Source organism: Antechinus flavipes, chromosome 1 (assembly GCF_016432865.1).
Source record: "Antechinus flavipes isolate AdamAnt ecotype Samford, QLD, Australia chromosome 1, AdamAnt_v2, whole genome shotgun sequence".
Lineage (NCBI taxonomy): Eukaryota > Metazoa > Chordata > Mammalia > Dasyuromorphia > Dasyuridae > Antechinus > Antechinus flavipes.
Genome location: NC_067398.1, coordinates 698,187,111 through 698,206,751, shown reverse-complemented (window position 1 = coordinate 698,206,751; position 19,641 = coordinate 698,187,111). Strand labels below are relative to the sequence as shown.

The 19,641-nt window shown below is 43.8% G+C and overlaps 1 protein-coding gene across 2 annotated transcripts in view; it reads right to left on the bottom strand.

Annotated features, from left to right (window-relative positions):
• Positions 1-19,641, bottom strand: part of DTX1 (deltex E3 ubiquitin ligase 1) — a 61,337-nt gene that overhangs the window by 19,928 nt on the left and 21,768 nt on the right. For both annotated transcript variants that reach the window (XM_051972829.1, XM_051972830.1), the window contains exon 2: positions 5,564-6,263. In XM_051972829.1, coding sequence (XP_051828789.1) covers positions 5,564-6,263 — 700 coding nt within the window. The remainder of the gene's footprint in view (positions 1-5,563; positions 6,264-19,641) is intronic.

Below are 19,641 nucleotides of genomic sequence, written 5' to 3'. Positions count from 1 at the left end.
ACCACTCTCTTCTCCTTAACTAGGTTTTGGCTCTGGTTTCCTTCCCCCCCACTCCTCCCCTCCTCCCACAAATGATTTAGGTCAGACACCAGAGAAAGCTTTCTGCCATGTGTTCTTGAGGGAGGTCATGGAATCTCTTTGTGTTTAAAAAGCTGTGGGTGAGGTTTATTAGGTTAGGATGAGTCTGGTGTGCTGTGGTTAGAGTGGGGGAAGGAAATAGAAGGGTTGGTTTTTAAAGACTCTAAATTGAAGAGGCTAGAAGTGTATGAGGAAAAAGCTGTCTGAAAGGAGAGAGAAAAAAACAGAGAAACATAGAGATGGAGACAGAGAGGGAGGGAGGGACAGAGGAGAGAGAGAGGAGAGGACAGGGGAGAGAGGGAGGGAGGACAGGAGAGAGACAGACAGACAGAATCAGATCAGAAAAGGGGGGGAGGGAGGAAGGAAGAAGGAGACAGAGCAGGGGGAGAGAGAAAGGAAGAAAGAGAGAAGGAAAGCGAAAAGGGAAGGAGAGCACAGGGAGGGGAAAAGAGGGAAGGAGATGGAGATGAAGAAGGAGATGAAGGGAAGGAGAGAGACAGATGGAAATGGAAAGGAAGAGGGAGAGAGAGAAAGGAGGAAAGAATGAAAAGATAGAAGTAGGGAAATGAAGAAAAAGGATGGGACAATAATAAGAAAGGGAAGGAGATATAGAGAGATGGGAAGAGTCAGAGGATAGGAGAGAGAAAATATAAAAGAGGAGAGACAATCAGAGGAGAAGCAATGAGGAAGACATGGAGAGAGAAACAAGGAGGATCAAGTAAGACAGGCAATTGGTGAGAGAGAATCATTATTCAGGAAGAGGAAAAGATAGAGGGAGGGAGAGATAGAAGGAGGAAGAGACAGAGGGAGGGAGAGCCAGAGGAAGGGAAAGAGAAAGAGGGAGGGAGAGACAGAGAGGAAGATTCAGGGGGACAGAGATGCAGAATCAGAGAGGGAGAAGCCCAGAGACAAAGGCACTGATGGAGAGAATTGGAGAGCAATGAAGGAGGCGAAGGGCTGAGGACGGAGTTTCCTGGCCAGAAAACTGCCCCCACTCCCCCAAAGGCTTCTCTAGACACTTGCCTCTGCAGTGCACCTGGGCCCTTGTTGCCATGGCAACTGGAAACCTTGGCCTTCGGGAGCCGGTGCCTCCTGCGCATGTCACCTCGTTCCCCACCCCCACCTCATCAGACACTGCCTCCCCCCTCCCCCACCCCCTCTCCCAACATCTACAGTGGGTTAGGGTTGGGGGGGCTCAGCCATTAGGCTGCACATGTGGGGGCTGAGATGTTTGCTCCCTGGGCTGGAGAAAGGATGCTAGACACTCCAGGCCAGGGCCAGGCTTGGTCTGCTGCTTCCTCAGACTCCACCCCTCCTGCTTTCTCTCTCCCTGGTTTACAGAACCCCTCAGCTCCCACCATTACCCACAGCAGGATCCTGGCTTACCTCCTCTTGTCCTAGACTTTGGGGTCTGAACGAGAATAAAGGAGACATTCTAGGGGAGGGGACCAGCAAACTTCCTGCCACCTGTAGAATTCCCTCCCCCTCCTCCCCGGCTTTCAAGGACCATGCTTGGTCACGGCAGAAAGATCTCATGGAGATCTTTGATTTTACTAGTCGTGTGATTCTGGGCAAACCACTTAATATCTGATTGCCGTGGTTTCTTCATCTGTAAAATCAATTAATAAATTGTTCCAGGACCCAGCTCTCTGCATGTTGGGTAAAACTTGGAGAGATCAAAAAGGAGTAGAGAGTATGGGTTCAGAGATACCTGGGTTCCTCCCTAGTTCAGGGTGATTCCAAGTCTAGAAGATAACACAGCAGGAAAAAAGGAAAATTCTGGGCAATACATAAGAGCTAGCATAAAGTTTGCCCGGTGCTTTATAATTATTATCCCATTTGAGCTCTCCAGGTTCTAGGTGCTGTCATCACCCTCATTTTACAGATGAAGATACTGAGGCAGCCAAAAGTTAAGTGACTTGCACACTTGGAAGTCTCTGAGGCTGAATTTGAACTCAGATCCTCCTCACTCCAGGTCTAGCACTGTTCAATAGGCTACCTAATTTCTTTATGCAGTTTAGGAAGATCACTCATAAATTGGGAAGGGTGAAAGGTGTAGAAGGATCAGCTGAAGAGACTGAGAATGTTTATCCTGGAGGTGAGAAGACTGGGTGGGGGAAATGGGGACATTAGAGCCATCTTCAGTCAAGGTCGGAATGACTGTCCCCTAAAAAGGGAATAAGCTGTATCCTGCTATACAGGGGCAGGACAAACCAGGAGAAATGGGTGGATGTTGCAGAAAGATAGATTTGGGAAAAGTTTCCTCACAAGTAGTATAACTATCTCAAAGTGGAATGGAAGGCTCTGGAAGTGGTGGATCTTCACTCCCTGGAGGCCCTCAAATGGAGGCTAAAGGACCTCTTCTTGCATTGTCATCCTGGGGATTACTTTTGTATAGAGGTGGGATTAGATGGTTTCCAGGGTCACAGACATTCGTTGATTCTGGGGCTATTCTTTAACCATTCTTCTGTTGCTCAGATGAGGCCCTAGCTCTTCCTGTTTTCCCTCACCATCCCCGCTTCCTAGTATTTTTTGTATTTTTGCCATATCTTCCCTGTCAGCTTCCCTGTCAACTTCCCCAATTAAAATGTAAGCTCCCTGAAGGCAGGGACTGTCTTGCTTTTGCTTGTATTCCCAATTTAGTACATTGCCTGGCACACAGTAAGCTCTAACTAGGTAATATCTATTTCTATTTCTCTTATCTATCAGCTATTTCTCTATCTCAGTCTCCACCAACCCAGCGAGTCTCTATCATCTGCTTCTATCTCTTTTTATCAATCTCTATATAATTGTCATTTATTTCCATATCTCTCTACCTCTAGCAATCATCTATTTCTATCAATAATCTATCGATTATCTATTTCTATCTCTTGACCATCTATCAATTATTTCTCTCATCATCTCTCTATCTTCTAATTTTACCTTTATTATCTATTGCTATCTCTATATTTCTAGCATTTATTTCTAAACATCTCTATCACTTCTATCTCTATTTTTGCTATTACTATCTCTATGTTTTTATCATTTTTCTAAGTATCTTTATCAATCATTTATATCTATCTCTATTTTAGCTATTTCTATCATTTATTTCTAAATATCTCTACCAACAATCTGTCACTTATTTAATTCTATATCTTATCATCTATTTCACCCTTGACATCTCTCAATTATTTCTATTTCATTATTTATCTATCCTCTAATTTACATTATCTATTGATAGTTCTATCATTTATTTCTAAACATCTCTATCACTTCTATCTCTATTTTGGCAATTACTCTCTCTCTCTTTATCATTTTTCTAAGTATCTCTATCAATCATTTATATCTATTTTAGCCATTTCTATTATTTATGTCTAAATATCCCTATCAATCACTTAATTCTCTCTATTTTAGCTATTTCTATATTTCTATCATTTATTTCTAAATAGCTCTACCAATTATCTGTCAATCATTTAGTTCTACATCATATCTATTTCTATCTCTACCATCTATTTCTTTCTCTATCATCTATTTGTCTATACATCTTCCAGTCATTTCTCTCTGGTTTCCCCTCCCCCTCTCTTATCTATCTACGTCACAGAGCTGCTGTGAGAAAAGGGACACATGTTGTTAGTCAGAGTGGCTGCCCAAAGATATTACTTTCCCTTCCTCTGCTCTACCCTCCTTTCCCTCAACCCCTGTGTCTCCTTCCTCCTCCTTCTGTTTCTCTTTTTTTCTTCTCTCCATTTTCCTGCCAGGGACGGTGATTAATGAGACTGGCTTTGGCTGGTGAAGCTCAAGATCCCTGGGGAGCCAAGCTTGCTAACTGGCAGCAGCTGGAGCATAAGCTGCTCCGACCTGCCCCCTCCTTCTTTATCTGGGCACTGGGCACTGGGCTCCCTGTATAGGTCATTCACCCCACTCTGCCTGCACCAAGCCCTGGGGACTTGGACTACTCTGGCTGCACCTAGTGGGCTGGTCCTGGAGATTTCTTTAGATCCTACAAGATAGAATAGAAATCTAAGCTATGATGATTATTTTAGGGGATAGAAATTAGCTCTATGAATTCATTGGTACAGGAGATTCCTGGATGAGGAAATTCTCTCCACCCGTGCAGGTTGGCACCTTCTCTGTGACTTAAGAGTCCTGGTGAGTTGTCTCGGTTACTAAGAGCTTAAGTAATTTGCCTAGGATGCCACTGCTAAAAAACGCAGAGACTCAAGCTCCCTAGCTCCTTATTTACTCTATCACCCTGGTTCTCATGGGTATTATTACCTGGGAGAACAGCGTGTCTTACTGAAGCTCTCTTCCCATACCTAATAAAGCCCTTTTGCTCCTGAAGGCTGTGCCGATCGAGTAATAGCAGTGGTAGGGTCCGCTGGCTCGAAGATTTGGAGGGCAGGCTGGTTGATGCTGGTCATCAGAGGGCTAGGCTGACTAAACTGCCAGCTTGGCAGGGCAGGAAGGGGGTGGGGCAAAGATTTGTGTTTGTTCTTATTCTTCCCTCTCAAACACTCATTGGGATGGGACACATCTCCCAAGGCTGGCAGCCAATGCAGACGTTTCTGGAGGAGATCTAAAAGTAATCTGGATCTACTCCCTTGTGCTCCCAGAACCCCGTGTTTCTGAGGCTCAACTCAGACACCACTTCCTCCATAAAGCTTTCCCTGATTGCTCCCCAGATGAAAGATCCTATCTTCTGTCTCCCGTTTTTTTTTTAGATGTGGCTCTCCCCAGAGGCATAAGACAATGGTGAGAGCAAGAAAGAGACAGAGACAGAGAGACAAAGAGACACAGAGAGATAGAGACACAAACAGACAGAAAGAGGCAGAGAGAAAGAGACAGAGACAGACAGACTGACAGAGACAAAGAAACAGGACAGACACAAACAGACATACAGACTGACAGAGATAGAAAGAAAGAGGAAGAGACAGAGAGAGTGGGAGAGAGATCTTGGGCAAATCATAGAATCCCCTCAGGCTCAGTTTCCTCATCTGTAAAAGTTAGGGGGAAGGGTCACTTCTGAGGTTGCTTTCCATTCTGGACCTATGACCCCCATGACCTGCTTGGACCTCAGCTTCTCTCTAAGGTTCCCCACAAGTTCTAAATCCTGTGGACCCTCTTCCCACCATCCCTTCACGTGCACATCACATAATCTCTTTGGTCTCAGTTTCCTTAACTGATAAATGTAAAGGGTTTGCCTATAGGGCCTTTGAGATACTTTTGTGTTCTTAATGTATCTTTTTTTCAAAATTCTCCTCAGACACTTACTAGCTGCATGATCTTGGACTGTCTTGTTCCTCGGTTTCCTCCCCTGTAGCATGATAGAATTAAACTAGTGGGCTCTGGGGTCCTTTCTGAATCTAAATTCTTTGCTCTAAAACCCATGGACTTGTGCCAGGTTGGTCCCCTCCACAGAGCAGCTCAGAGATCACCTGGAATGGCAGCTGTGCTCTCCTCCCCCATCCCTCCCACCCCAGGACTCCTTGGAACCATCCCATCTTACCCAGGTGGGATCGATGCCCTGGTGCTCAGGACTGCCACACGTTGAGTCCCAGGCCGGTTCAGATTGTTTTGTCTGGGGAGCTGGGCACCGCCAGGGGCACTCTGGCTCCGGGAAAAGTTGCCCCCCGGAGCCCCACTGGGCGACCGCCCAGGCTCCCCCTTGGCCGCCCCTCCGGCGGGGCCGTTGCCCCCAGTCCACAGTGTCGTCCCGGTCCCATTGAAGGTGTTACTCTGGCGCACGGGCAAGGTGCCCGTCCCTGTGCCGGTGCCTGAGGACTGGTACATCTTCCTCCTCTGAGAGGCAAGGATGGCGTTCGAAGCAGCTCGGGTACTGTTGACTAGCAGGCACTGCTGGCAGGAACACGGCTGGCCCGAGTTGGCGCCCACCGGCCAGGACTGGGACTTAGGGATGGAGCCGATGGTCAGCGGGTAGGCCAGGTCCATCCGCCGTCTCACGCGCCTTTTCCGCTGGGTCTGCCGGTTCATCTGAGACATGCTGTTGAAATAAATCACGTAGCCAAAGCCTAGCGAGGAGAGGTCCAGCCACGGATGCTGCTTTTCGTAGGCATTCTGGATGGTGATGCAGATGTCCATGTCATATGGCGTCCAGGAGCCCCCGTCGTTCTCCCACTCCCATACGATGCCCTTGCCCGGCGCAGAGGACGGGTCGTAAAAGTTCCTTCTCACCGGCCGCATCGTCCCTGTCGGGAGAAGAAGGAGGCACACGGTGAGCCTGGTCCGAGCTCTGCCAGCTGCCACTCTCCTACCTCTACCATCAGCATCAATCAGGTCTGGGCAAGCCGGCCCCTTCCATCCCCCCAACTCCTCATTTGTAAAAAGGAGGGATCGGTCCGCTAGGCGACCCCTGGGGCCCTTCCAGCTCTACATCTGTTATCTTATGACCTAGGTAGGCAGCTAGGTGGTATCAGCCCTATAGATAAAGCTCTGGACCAGTTAGGAGAACTGGGTTCAAATTCATCCCTAGTCACTTCCTCCCTGTGTGTCCCTTTATCATCTGCCAAGTGGGCATAGCAAGAGTACCTACCCTCAGTATTGCAGTGAGGATGATATTTGTAGAACAAAATGCTAGTTATTATCTAGGTTCTAATTGAGGGCTTCTGTTTTCTTCTCTGTAAAAGGAGAGGGTTCAATATCCTTTCCAGCCCTCAGTGTAGGATGCTATGATCTGAGATGCTTCCCAGCCCTCCGATTCCATGTGCCTCAGACCTCCCACAGATCCCACAGATCTCTGACCTCCAGGAGGACAGTTGTGTGGACAGAAGGACTGCTCAGTCTTTTGTGGCAGGCTGGGATTCTGTCCTTGGAGTCAGGAAGTCCAAACCTTGCTTCTGATAATACTGGTGTGACCATGAGTAAGTCTCCTAACCTACATGAGCCTATATTTCCCAATACCTATCCTACTAGCCTTATAATTATTGTTTTTATATTACCATTATTTTATATTACTATCAATTATCAATAATTATTATTGATCATTATATAATTAATTAATATTATAATTATAATTATAATTACTCTGATGAAAGGCTCTAAAGAGATGATGGAGGTAAAGTCTTTACAAACCATAGCTTTCTAGCAAACTATGATTTTTCTGATTAGAATCATAGATTTTAAAGCTGGAAGATAGTCAATCAATAAACATTTATTAAGCAACTGTTATGTGCCAGGCACTGTGCTAAATGCTGGGGATACAAAAAGAGGCAAAAGATGGCCTTTGCCCTCAAGGAGCTTACAGTCTAATAGGAAAGGCAACATGCAAACAAATATATATGAAGAAATACATATAAGGGATAAATAGTAAATAATTATGAGAGGAAAGACTCTGAATTAAGAGGAGTTGGGGTAGGTTTCCTATAAAAGGTGGGATTTTAGTTGGAACTTGAAGGAAGCGAGCAGGGGTCAGTAGTCGGAGCACTCCAGGCATTGGGACGGCCAAAAAGAATGTCCAGGGTTGAGAAATGGAGTATTGTCCAACCCTGTCATGTTACATATTAAAACTCTGAAGTCCAGAGAAGGAAGTAAACTTGCCCCCAGATCACCAAACGATTACATGGCAGAACTCAGGTTCTAGTCAGCATCTGAAAATTCTAGTGCTAGGCCCAGGAGTCTCCCACTTTATTATATACACCGTCTGCTAAGAATGGGGACTAGGGCGCAGGGATCTGACCCCCCCCCCCCACCTCACATGTGTCCAGGGGTTCCATGAGTAGTCTCGAGCAAACATTCCCATTGCTCTCCCTCTTCCACTCTGACTTCCCTGGCTTCCTTCAAACCCTAATTCAAATCCTGCCTTCCATAGGAAGTTTTCCCCAACTCTTCTTAAGTCAAATGCCTTCCTTCTCATAATTATTTCCTATTTATTCCGTATCTGGATTTCTTTGTAAATGCATTTCCAGCACTGTGAGGCAGTATGGGAGATCAGAAATATATGGGACAAGTTCCTGTCATTAGGTAGTGTCCAATATAGCCAAAGAGACAATAGATTCCCAGGGGCAGAAAATAAATGGAAAATTGTGGGGTCTTCATGAGAAGGACAGAGAAAGAAGAAAGATCAGTGAGGGCTTTATAAAGAGCCCTAGCATCAGAGCTGGAAGGAGCCTGGCAGATAATCGAACCCAACGAACCCAACCATCTCATTTTACAGAGGAGATGAAGTGATGAAAACCCAGAATGGTTACTGATCCAAGACTAGATAGTGTCTGTGTCTTGAATCTTTCTCCTTGCCAGACAGATGCTCTCTCCACTCGTGAGGCTAGCTAACAGAATATCTTGTTGTAATGGAAAGAAAGCTAGATTTGAACAGTCAGAAACCTCAGTATGAATTTTAGCTCAGACATGGTCTAACCGGGTGGCTTTGGAAAGTTGTTTCATCTCTCCGGATCGTTGTTTTCTCTGGGGTGAAAGGAGAGGATTGGGTTAGATCACTTTTAACTCTGGATTTAGGATCCCATGACATCCTTGGGTCACATTTTCCTCAATTGTCAAATGGGATGGTTAGATAAAATGGCCTCTGAGATCTCCTCCAAGCCTACATATGTGATCTTATCATCAGCCTTGTGATCTGGGAGTGGTCATTCATTTATTCCCTCCCCACTCCGGCACATCCTCCATTCAGCTATCATATTACTCTTCCTAAAGTATAGACCTGACAATCTCATTCCTCTTTCAATAAATTCTAGTGGCTCTCTATCACTTCAAGGATCAAATATAAAATCCTCAAAGCCCTTCATAACGTGGCTCCTTCCCATCTTCCCAGTCTACTTATACCTTAAGCCATGACATATATTCTACTGACACTGACCTCCAGGCTGTTTCTGCCAAGATACTGTTCCCTCACGTTGGATATTTTCTGTGACTGTCCAGACCTTAATTTAGAATGCTCTCTCCCTCTTCAGCTTCACTTCCTAATTTCCTTGGCTGCCTTCAAGTCCCAACTAAAATCCCACCTTCTATGAGAAGCCTTCGAACAACTAGGTGGAGCAATAAAGTCAGGAAGATGGTCAAATTCACCCCCAGATTCCTACTAGCTCTGTGACTCTGGACAAATCACTTAACTCTGTTTGCCTCAGTTTCCTCATATGTAAAATGAGCCAGAGAAAGAAACAACAAACTACTTTACTATCTCTGTCAAGAAACCCCTAAATGGTTCACAAAGAGGTAGAAACAACTGAATGATAACAAAATGAGAGGTCTTTCCTGATTCTCATGTTAGCGCTTTCCCTTTATCAATGATCTCTAATTCATCCTGCAAATATCTTGTTTGTACATAGTTGTTTTTCTGTTGTCTCCCCAGTTAGACTGTGATCTCCTTGAGAGATGTCTTTCGCAGGGGGTAGCACGGTGCCTGGCACAAAGTAGGAACTTAATAGGTAGAAACAAAGTTCAATGAGAGGTCCAAGTTACCAAAGGCACCAGGGAAGGCTTCATGGAAGAGCTGACCTTTGAGTACTGACTTGTAGAGTTTTCCACAGGCAAAGATTCAGAGAGAAGGCATTTCAGACACAGGACATAGTGATGTGAAATGTGTGTGTGTGTGTGTGTGTGTGTGTGTGTGTGTGTGTGATGAGATAAAGTTGGAAAGGCACGGTGATGTCATGTTCTGGAGAGTACCGAATTTCAGGCAGTGGAATATGAACTTTACCAGAAGCAATCAAGTCGAGGGGTTTGGGCCAGAGTAGCAATATGACCCAATTTACATGTTAGAAATGTTAGATTGGCCCCATTAGACTGAAAAGAGATGAACAGATCTATTAACAGGAGAATATTGCAATAGTGGGAGTGAGTGGTAATGAAGATTGATATGGGGGAGAGTCAGTAGGGATGAAGGAGGGAAGAGAAGGGAGAGTTACTTAGGAGGAGGTAGAATTGGCAATGGTTCAGATCCCATCTCTTCCAATTACTACCTGTGAGACTTGGGTCAAATCATTCCCCTCTCCATTAACTTCCTCTTTAAAAAAACGAGAGTTGGACTTAGATGGACTTTTAGGTCTCTCTGACTTCGGGAAGAAAGAATCTATATATCTACGATCAGATTGAGAGGTGAGGGGAAAGATTTCAAAAAAGAGGGAGGAAAAATAGTCCCGTTGTCTGAGTCATTCATTGTGAACCCTGGCACAGTCCAGGGGCCCCAGAAATTGATGGTGAGGCGAGGGAGAAGTGGAATTTTTAGTAGAGGATGCTGGTTTAGTGACCTATAGCAGGGATGTGGGGATAGAGTCAGAGGGAAGAGATCTGGGAGGAGAGTACCAAAATCTAACTGGGTCTGGTCGTGTCTAGCAGCAAAGGATTCTGCAGAAACCTTCACCTTACTTTGGCCATAGGGATAGGGGAGAAAGCCAAGGGAGCTGGGTAGGTTGGCGCTGTCCAGCACAGGCTAGCTGCTGAGTTCTTGTTGGCCACTGCTCTATTTACAAGGGTATTGATTTTTCTGCCTGTTTTCTGGTAGTTATTAAGATTTGGTCCCTGGAGCCCTTTTGAAACGAGATTGAAATCTCCAGAGTGGGGCCTTTGGGAGTGGAGTAATTAGGGAGACTGTCCTTCTAGAGTAGGTTACCCTATACCCTTCGGTTCTTGTCTCCGCCTCCTTGGCAATTTTCCACAGCTTCCTTCCAGTGCAGAGTGGCTTCTAAGTGCAGTCCAAGACTAGGGCAGTGACATCCCAGAACCAGCAAGAAAAGTAGCCTGGAGGCAGATTCGGAGTCGAAGGAGACAGGGATGCTTGAGTTCCAATTCTCTGGGATGCACCCACTATGCTGGGGAAGTCACCATTAGGTGGTAAGCTCCTTGAGGACCGGACCAGTTATCTGCCTTTCTTTGTATCTTTGGTGCTTAGTACAGTGCCTAGCACATAGTAGGTGCTTAATATAAGCTTATTGACCTCTGGATTGGTTATCTCTTTCTATGCCTTTGGCTACCATGTTTCCTAAGGAGGATTTCATAGGACAGGCCAATAAAAGCATCTCTTCTCACTTAAAAGGATCAGAAATTTTTTGTTGTGGTTTAGTCATTGTTCGGTCATGTCCTGTTGTTCTTGACTCTGGGGTTTTCTTGGCAAAGAGACTAGATTAGTTTTGCCATTTCCTTCTCTAGCTCATTTCACAGATGAGAAACTGAGGCACAAGGAGTCAAGTGACTTGCCCAAGGTCACGTAGCTAGTAAGTGTCTGAGACCAGATTTCAATTCAAGAAGATGAATTTTCCTGACTCCAGACAGCACACTTAGCTGCCACCTAGCTTTAAACAATTAGAGCTCTCCAAAAGTAAAATGAGCTGCCTCAAGAAGTAGTAATATCAAATGAGATAATATTTGCAAAGTGCTTATTTAGCCACCTAGCTGCCCATTTCAGAGATTTAAAGCTATCTAAAATTCAGATTTCCAGCTTCCAAAAGAGCTGACTTCTAGAATTTCTTTTCTAAGGCTGGCAAGAAATAGTTTACAAATGAGCATTATAGCTTGGCACCATCTTAGCAGGAACGCATGTTGAATCCAGGATTTAAATACCAGTTCATCTAGACTACAAATCAGGAAACTGAGGCAGGCAGAGGTTGAGGGACTTATTGAAGTAACGCAGGGAGGAGACATCAGAGGGTGCCCTTTCAGGACAAGAATGACTTGGGTCTGGGAGTCATTCTCAGTTCTGCCACTGATTCATTGAGTGACACAAGGTAAGTCATTAAAGTCTCTGGACTTCTTTCCTAATCTCATAGGCAGCTGGGTGACTCAGTGGATAGAACACAAGACTGGGAGTCAGGAATAATAAAAATAATAATAGCTAACATTTATATAGTTCTTACACATGCTATGTATAAATATAGGTATATATGAATACTCATTTAAATATTGTTTAAATTTAATATATATACACTATTCTATGCATAAATATATATTATATATACTATATAAAAATATATATGAATACTCATATTTAAATATTATATATTAAATATTCATATAATAAAGATATAAAATAGTATTTATTCTATGTATATATATTATATGTGCTATGTATATATACATATATATGAATACTATTTAAATATGATTTATAAACATATAAATAAATATATAAAATAGTATTTATTCTATGCATATATATTACATGTGCTATGTATAAATATATACACATATATGAATACTCATATTTAAATATGATTTATAAACATATAAATAAATATATAAAATAGTATTTATTCTCTGCATATATATAATGTGTTATATATAAATAGATATGTATATATGAATATTCATATTTAAATATTATTTATAAACATATAAATAAATATATAAAATGCTATTTATTCTATGCATATCTATTATATGTGCTATGTATAAATATATATGTATATATGAATACTCATATATAAATACTATTGTTATTATAGCACCTGTCTTACGACCTCTATCCCTTAAAGATCTGGATTTAGGATTGTTGAGATAACACATGGGAAGAACTTTGTAAAATGCAAAGCATTATATAAATGCTGATTATTATTATTAGTGGTATTATTAATGAGCCCAACTATAATATGTCCCCGTGAGACAAAGATGAAATCTCGTGTTTGCTTTAGGAAGGCGGCTAATAAGTGGGATGGGGGGTGGCCAGAGAAGGTCAATCAGGACGTAACGAAGGACCTTGAGTTTCTGACACGTGAGGGAGGAGCTGAGGCAGTGCAAACAGAAGAGAAGACTTTAAGGACAAGAAAGCATCTTCAAATACTTCAAGGGTGTGGAGGAGGGATTGAGCTGGTTTGACTTGGCTCCAGAATAAGGAGTAGTGGGTGGAAGCTGCAAGGAGGCAGATTTAGGCTTGATGTCTGGGAAAACTTCCTAATAATTAAGAGTAATCCCAAGCTGGAATGGGCTGTCTGAGGAGAGAGCGAGCTCCCTTGATCAGATGTCTTTCAGCAAAGACCATTTGCCAGTTTTATGGAGAGAAGCTCTTCGGTCCTGTACATTTAGGATGGATGGCCCCTGAGGTCTGAGATTCTGGGTTGATGGTTTGGGAACCATAGCCCAGTGGGTAAGGGCCGGAATAAACCTTTTAGTGTTATTGCTTCATCTATTCTTCACCTGGATGTTTCATCTAGTGCATTACATTGGTTCCACACTGCCTCATTCCGGTCACCTCTCCTAAGTGTGTTTCCTCAGTTTCCTCACTTGTTTAATAATAACATCACTCCTTTCACAGTTGCTTTTGAAAATTTATAATTTATAAACCTTAAACCATTATAGAAATGGGGCAGCTGGGTGGGTAGAGTGCTAGGTCTAGAATTAGGAAGATGTCTTTGTGAGTTAAAATCCAGCTTCATACGATTGTTATCCATGTGACCCTGAGCAAGTCATTTAACCCTGTTTGCCTCCGTTTCCTCATTTGTCAAATAAATTAGAGTTGGAAATGGCAAAGTGCTTCAGGACCTTGGCCAAGAAAACCACAAATGTGGTCATAAAGAGTGGGATGTGGTTGAAAAACAATTTTAAAACCCCAACATTTTTTATTGGTGGTTTTTCACCACCATCTTCTTTCTTAGGTTTTTTTTTTTTTTTTTTTTTTTTTTTTTACAGTGCAGCTCAAATTGCCTCCTCACTATTTTTCTTCCTCCTACCTCCCTTTTGCAGGGGGGCCCTGAAGAGCAACAGCTGTGACCTCCTTCCCCTTCTCTCCAACCTCGGCCCTCTTCTCAGGGGTTGAGGGAAATGACTTCAGTGTGTGGGTGGGAGAGTCATGAGGAAAGGGGGCCCCACCGGCTGACCAGAGGGGCCCCCGCCGGAAAGGGAGCCGGGCCAGGGCCCAAGAGGGGAAGGTGGTCATGGGACATCCTGTCAGGCTGTGGGGGAAAAACATGAAGGCAGCAGCTATTACAGAGAGCCAGGGAGAGAGTTAGAAAAGCATGGTCATGTGTCTATATATGTAGCCTGGAACGATCCCAGTGCAGAATAAAGACCTTCCCTGATCAGAACTTTGGGAAGAACAAGAGGCCATCAGAAGCCTGGCTTTAGGGTCCCTAAGTGACCATAACAACCACAGGAAACAAAGCTTGTCCATCCCCAGTCCTTCCTAAGTGCCATTAAATCAGTTATCAAAGACTTGAAGGATCTACAGAAAGCAAGGTTTGGCCACCTTCGTCCTTCCTAAGTGCCATTAAGTCAGATATCTAAGACTCAAAAGATTTTAGATTTGGCATGGACTTCAGAGGTCATAGAGTCCACACCTGAGCAAGAATCCTCTTTAGCCTGCAATAGGCAGCCATTCAGCCTCTGTCTGAAGACCTCCAATAAAAGGGAACCCACCAACTCCTGAGGTATCCAGTTCTACTCTTGAACAGCCCTCACTGTTAAATTTTTTGGGGGGGACATGAAGCCTTACTCTTATTCCTTACTATATCCACCCATAGTGCCTAGTTCTGCCCTCGGGGGCCAAGCAGAATGTGGAATTTCTCTTGTACCTCTTCTGACTCTTTTCTAGGAAAAAGATCCTCAAATCCCATCAATCTTTCTATGTCATGATCTTCAGACTCTTTCCTATGTCGGCTTCTTTTTTCTTATTGATTTCTAGCTTATCAATTTTTTTTTTAGCCACGATGCCCAAAGCTGACACAATACTCCAAGTATGGCCTGACCAGGACAGAGTGCAGTGGGTCTATCAACACAGCCTAAGATCAGCAGCTGTTCTTAAGATCAAAGAGCTGGAGCTTAGTCCAATCCCTGTAGAGGTTAAGAGATTTGCTCTTCTTTTTACAGATGGGGAAACTGAGGCTCAGAGAGGCTAAAAGATTTGCTCAAGATCACAAAAATAATGACAGAAGTGTGGTTTGAATGAAGGGCTTCTGAAGCCAAGTGCATTGCTCTTTCCACTGTATCCTTTCTGAAAATAATTATACTTAAATGTTTCACCTGTGGCCAGAGACAAAGGCACTCACTATAATTTTCTGGTTTTAAACCAGATGATCTCTGGATCCTGAATCATCAAAGGTGGAATCATGGGCATTGGGGCTGGCCAGTAGAGAAGTTATTTTGAAATTGGGAAGAGGGGGCTTATATGCTATAGGGTATATATCTATATATCTATACCCTATATCTATAGGGGTATATATCTATATATAGATACATATATAAGGATTATACCATATATATATATATATATATATCACACACACATATATATGTATATATAAAACAATTTAAACATATGGGATTTAGAGCTAATCAGTCCCAACTCCCCCATTTTATTGATGAAGAAATTGAGATTCAGAGATTTTATAGATTTGCCCATGGTTACACAAATAGAAATTTTCTGCCTACAAATCAAGGGCTCTTTCTCCCAGGTCATGCTCCCAAGCACTCATACCCTAACATCCGCTCTCCTTCTAGTTCTATGGTGGTGACTGACTCCAAGATTCTATTGATTATCTTGACTCCCTTTGCTTTGAAGAGACAGCAGAAACAGATCAGAGCTTCCCTGAGCCTTTGAAGACTCTCGGGGTCCTGGCTGACCTGGTCCCTGGTTCTGGAGGCCCTGAACAATCTCGTTTACCTTATCCCAGTTGTATGTTATCCTTCTTTAAAAACAGGGACTGGCTTTTGTTTTTTGTTTCTTTATTTGTTTCATTAATAATTAACACATGGTAAGTACTTACTGATTTACTGGAGAGATCACTGGAACTACAGTCCTAAAATCTGGCATATAATCTGCTCTTTAATACTTGTATGATCTTTTGGCCAAATCATTGCCCTTTTTTCTGGGACTCTCTTTCCTCATCTGCAAAGGCAGGAGGTTGTGTCTGGACATCTCTCACTGAATGTTCCACAGACATCTCAAACTCAACATGTCCAAAATAAAACTATCTTTCCCCACAAATCCTCCTTTCCCAACTTCCCTGTTATCACTCAGGGCACCATCATCGTCCCAGTTAATCAGCTGAAAGCTGGGGTCATCCTCCGCTCCTCACTCTCTCTCTTTACCCTCACACTGGGTGTCTCTCAGGTCTGGAATGCTCTCTCTCTCATCCTCATTGCTTCCTCTGAATTTCTCTGGTTTCCTTTCAGGCTCAGCTCAAATTCCTAGCTAGGTAGTGCAAAGAATAGAGTGCTGTGACTTGAGTCAGGAAGGTTTGTATTCAATCTGGCCTCAGAGGTTTCCTACTTATGTGACCCTGGGTAAGTCATTTTACTCTGTTTGCCACAGTTTCCTCGTCTGTAAAATGAGGATTAATAATTGCATATACCTCCCGGAATCATAGTGAGAATAAAATAATAATTGTAAGTTGCTTGCCCATAGTAAGCATATAGTTCAGTCATGTCCAATTCTTTGTGATCTGATTTGGGGTTTGCTTGACAGTGATACTACAGTGATTTACTATTTCCTTCTTTAGTTCATGAGGAAAATGAGGAGCACAGGGCAAAGTGACTTGCCTACGGTCCTCCCACTAGCAAGTGTCTAAAGATGGTGTGATGTTTTCTTGGCAAAGATACTGCAGTGATTTACTACTTCCTTTTTCAATTCACTTTACAGTTGAGGAAACTGAGGAACATAGGGTAAAGTGACTTGCTTAGGGTCATCCAGCTAGCAAATGTCTGAATTTGGTTTGATGTTTTCCTGGCAAATATACTGAAGTGATTTACTTTTCCTTCTTCAATTCATTTTACAGTTGACAAAAGTGAAGAACACAGGGCAAAGTGACTCGCCTAGGGTCCTCCCACTAGCAAGTGTCTGAAGATGGTTTGGTGTTTTCTTGGCAAAGATGCTGGAGTGGCTTGCTATTTCCTTCTGCAGTTTATTTTTACTAATAAGGAAATTGGGGCAAACAGGGTAAAGTGACTTGCTCGGGGTCACCTAGTTGGTGTCTGAGGCCATTTGAACCCAGGTTTCCCGGACTCAGCTATACCCTGAGCCACCCAGCTGTCTCCATAGTAAGCACTAGAGAAATGTTATTTTTATCTCACTGTCTAGCGAAGCTCTTCTGCCACTGCTAGTGCCTTCCCTCTCTTGATTATCTTCAGTTTATTCTATCTATAGTTTATTTGTACACAGTTGTTTGCGTCTTGTCCCCTCCGTTAGACTGGGATCTTCTTGAGGACGGGGACCGTTTTTCCTCCTTTTATCCTCAGTGCTTAGCACGGTACCCGGCACCTTGTAAATACATCCCAGATGCTTGCTGACGGACTGCCTAGACGCTACCGAGATTCCCCTCCAGCTAGCGACCCCGTGATCCTCAGGCCCCTCTGGGAGCCCATGAGTGTAATCAATAATTGCGTCTGAAGTGTAATGTTGGCTATGTATCCCTCCCAGGGGGCTCATCTGGCTAAACAGACACACATTAGTGGTTTCCGTGGGCTCTCTTGTCAACAAAGCTGGCCTGGCCCTGGGCCCTGCAGTTAAAGGGAGGGGAGCAGCAGGGAAAGCAAAGCAAGATTAGGGGATGGGCAGGGGTCCAGCGCCCTGCTGGAGTCACCAGGAAGAGCTCAGATTCCACAGAGGCAAACAAGTGGCCTTGGGGACGACGGCACGGAGAGAGGGAAAAACAGGCAGGCGTCTATTCCCAGCTTGCAGGGGTGTCTCCTAAGATCTGATGACGTCTTAACCTGCTTTCGTCTCAAAACCACAAGAGGAGTCTTGTGCAATGAGTCTTGGCTGGGCCAGCGCCAAGTCTCTGCTTCCTGATTTGGGCCCTTTTCCTTCAAATGCCCAGGAACCGAGTCCTTTTAATAAGCTTTTAACCAAATTGGAAGGGGACTGGCTGTGCCACATTGTCCAGCTCTTGGGCACCTGGACTATGGATCTGAAGGGGCTGCTGAGTGGGGAGAGATGGGACGCTGATGCTGACCTCCGCTATCCTAGGCTGGCCTCAGTCTACCTGCCACGCTCCTTTCCTCTATTAAAGAATCTTAGACTTGGGAGGAGAGAATGGAAATTGTGAAGCCAGAAGAGCTGGATTCAATTACTATCTTTGCTTTTTCTCTATCTGATCTCGGAGGCTTATCTGGAAAATGAAAGATTTATTTGAAGGATTCTTCCCCTTCTAGAGCTGTTCTCCTGTGTCCCTGTGACCCGACAATATAAGCAGTGGAGACTATGAGAGAGATGGGACCAGAATTCTAGCACAAGGTCTGCCATTGACTCATGATAGGGAGGGACAGAAGGAAGCCAAGATCCAGAGACTGGGCTGGGCAGACCCATAATGACCTGATGTGATGACATTACTCCTTTCCCTCTCTGTCACCTGAAATGAAATAAGACCTCAGCCATGGCTGAGCCATCTATCTTACGTAGGAGAGGATGAGTTCCACAGGACCATCTGCACCCACTGACCAGGATACCTTTTAATCAGTGGGTCTCGGTGGTACCCATCCGAGAGACCAGCCAGTCTTGGGGTACAGGCTGGTTTGGTCCCTGCTAAGCTACGTATAAACATAAACCTACATATGTACAATATACATACACCCTACATACAGACACAATGCAATGTGCATATTGAAATAGTGTGTGCATATGGCACGAAAGAACTGCACATGATTAACATAGATTGGATTCCTTGCAGTCTAGGGGAGAGGAAGGAGAAAAAAAGTGGAACACAAGGCTTTGCAAGGGTGAATGCTGAAAACTATCTCTGCAGATGTTTTGAAAATAAAAAGCTTTTTAAAAGTCATTGTCTTCATCTATAAAAGGAGGAGATCAGGCTGGGTTCCTTCTTCTCATTAATGCGCATCTCCTCTCCTATTCCAATGAGTTAAACAGCTCCAAACTGAAGTCCTTAATGACTGGACCCAAGAATATCTTCCATAATCTCCATGTCTCTCCCCTTTGCCTTCTTGTTGCCTCCATCAAAGTGAGACCTGTTGAAGCCCTTAGCTTAAAAAGGCCAAGATCTCCCTTTGCATCCGTGGCCATCTCCAGTTGTCCAGATCTATATCTGGCCACTGGACCCAGATGGCTCTGAAGGGGAAACTGAGGCAGGTGCCCTTGCCCAGCCCTCCCTCACTCAAATCCAATTCGCCAGCATGTCATGGTGTAAACCTTCCTGAGGTCATGGTCCTCTTTGAGAACAAAGAACAAACACTCTCACCACCACCATCATCACCATCATCATCATCATCATCACCATCACCATCATCATCATCATCATCACCATCACTATCATCATCATCATCATCATCAACATCATCACCATCACCATCATCACCATCATCATCATCAACAACAACAACAATGCTCCTGGAATTCTCAGAGCTCAATAGGAGAGAAAAATAGCTATCATTCATACCCATTTAATCTGTATCTATAGATAAATATCTATACACACAACACATATATACACAATACATGTAGATGCATTATATTACACACATTGGTATTAGAAATATATATTATCCAGACATTATACCTATCTATGTGTGTATATACACACCTACATTACAGATTACATATACATTGTAGTTGTGGTTGATCCATTTCAATGGCACCTGAGTTTTTGTGACCCCAGTTGGGATTTTCTTGCCAAAGCTTCTGGAGAGGTTTACTGTTGCCTTCTCTAGCTTATTTATTTATTACCAATGAGAAAACTG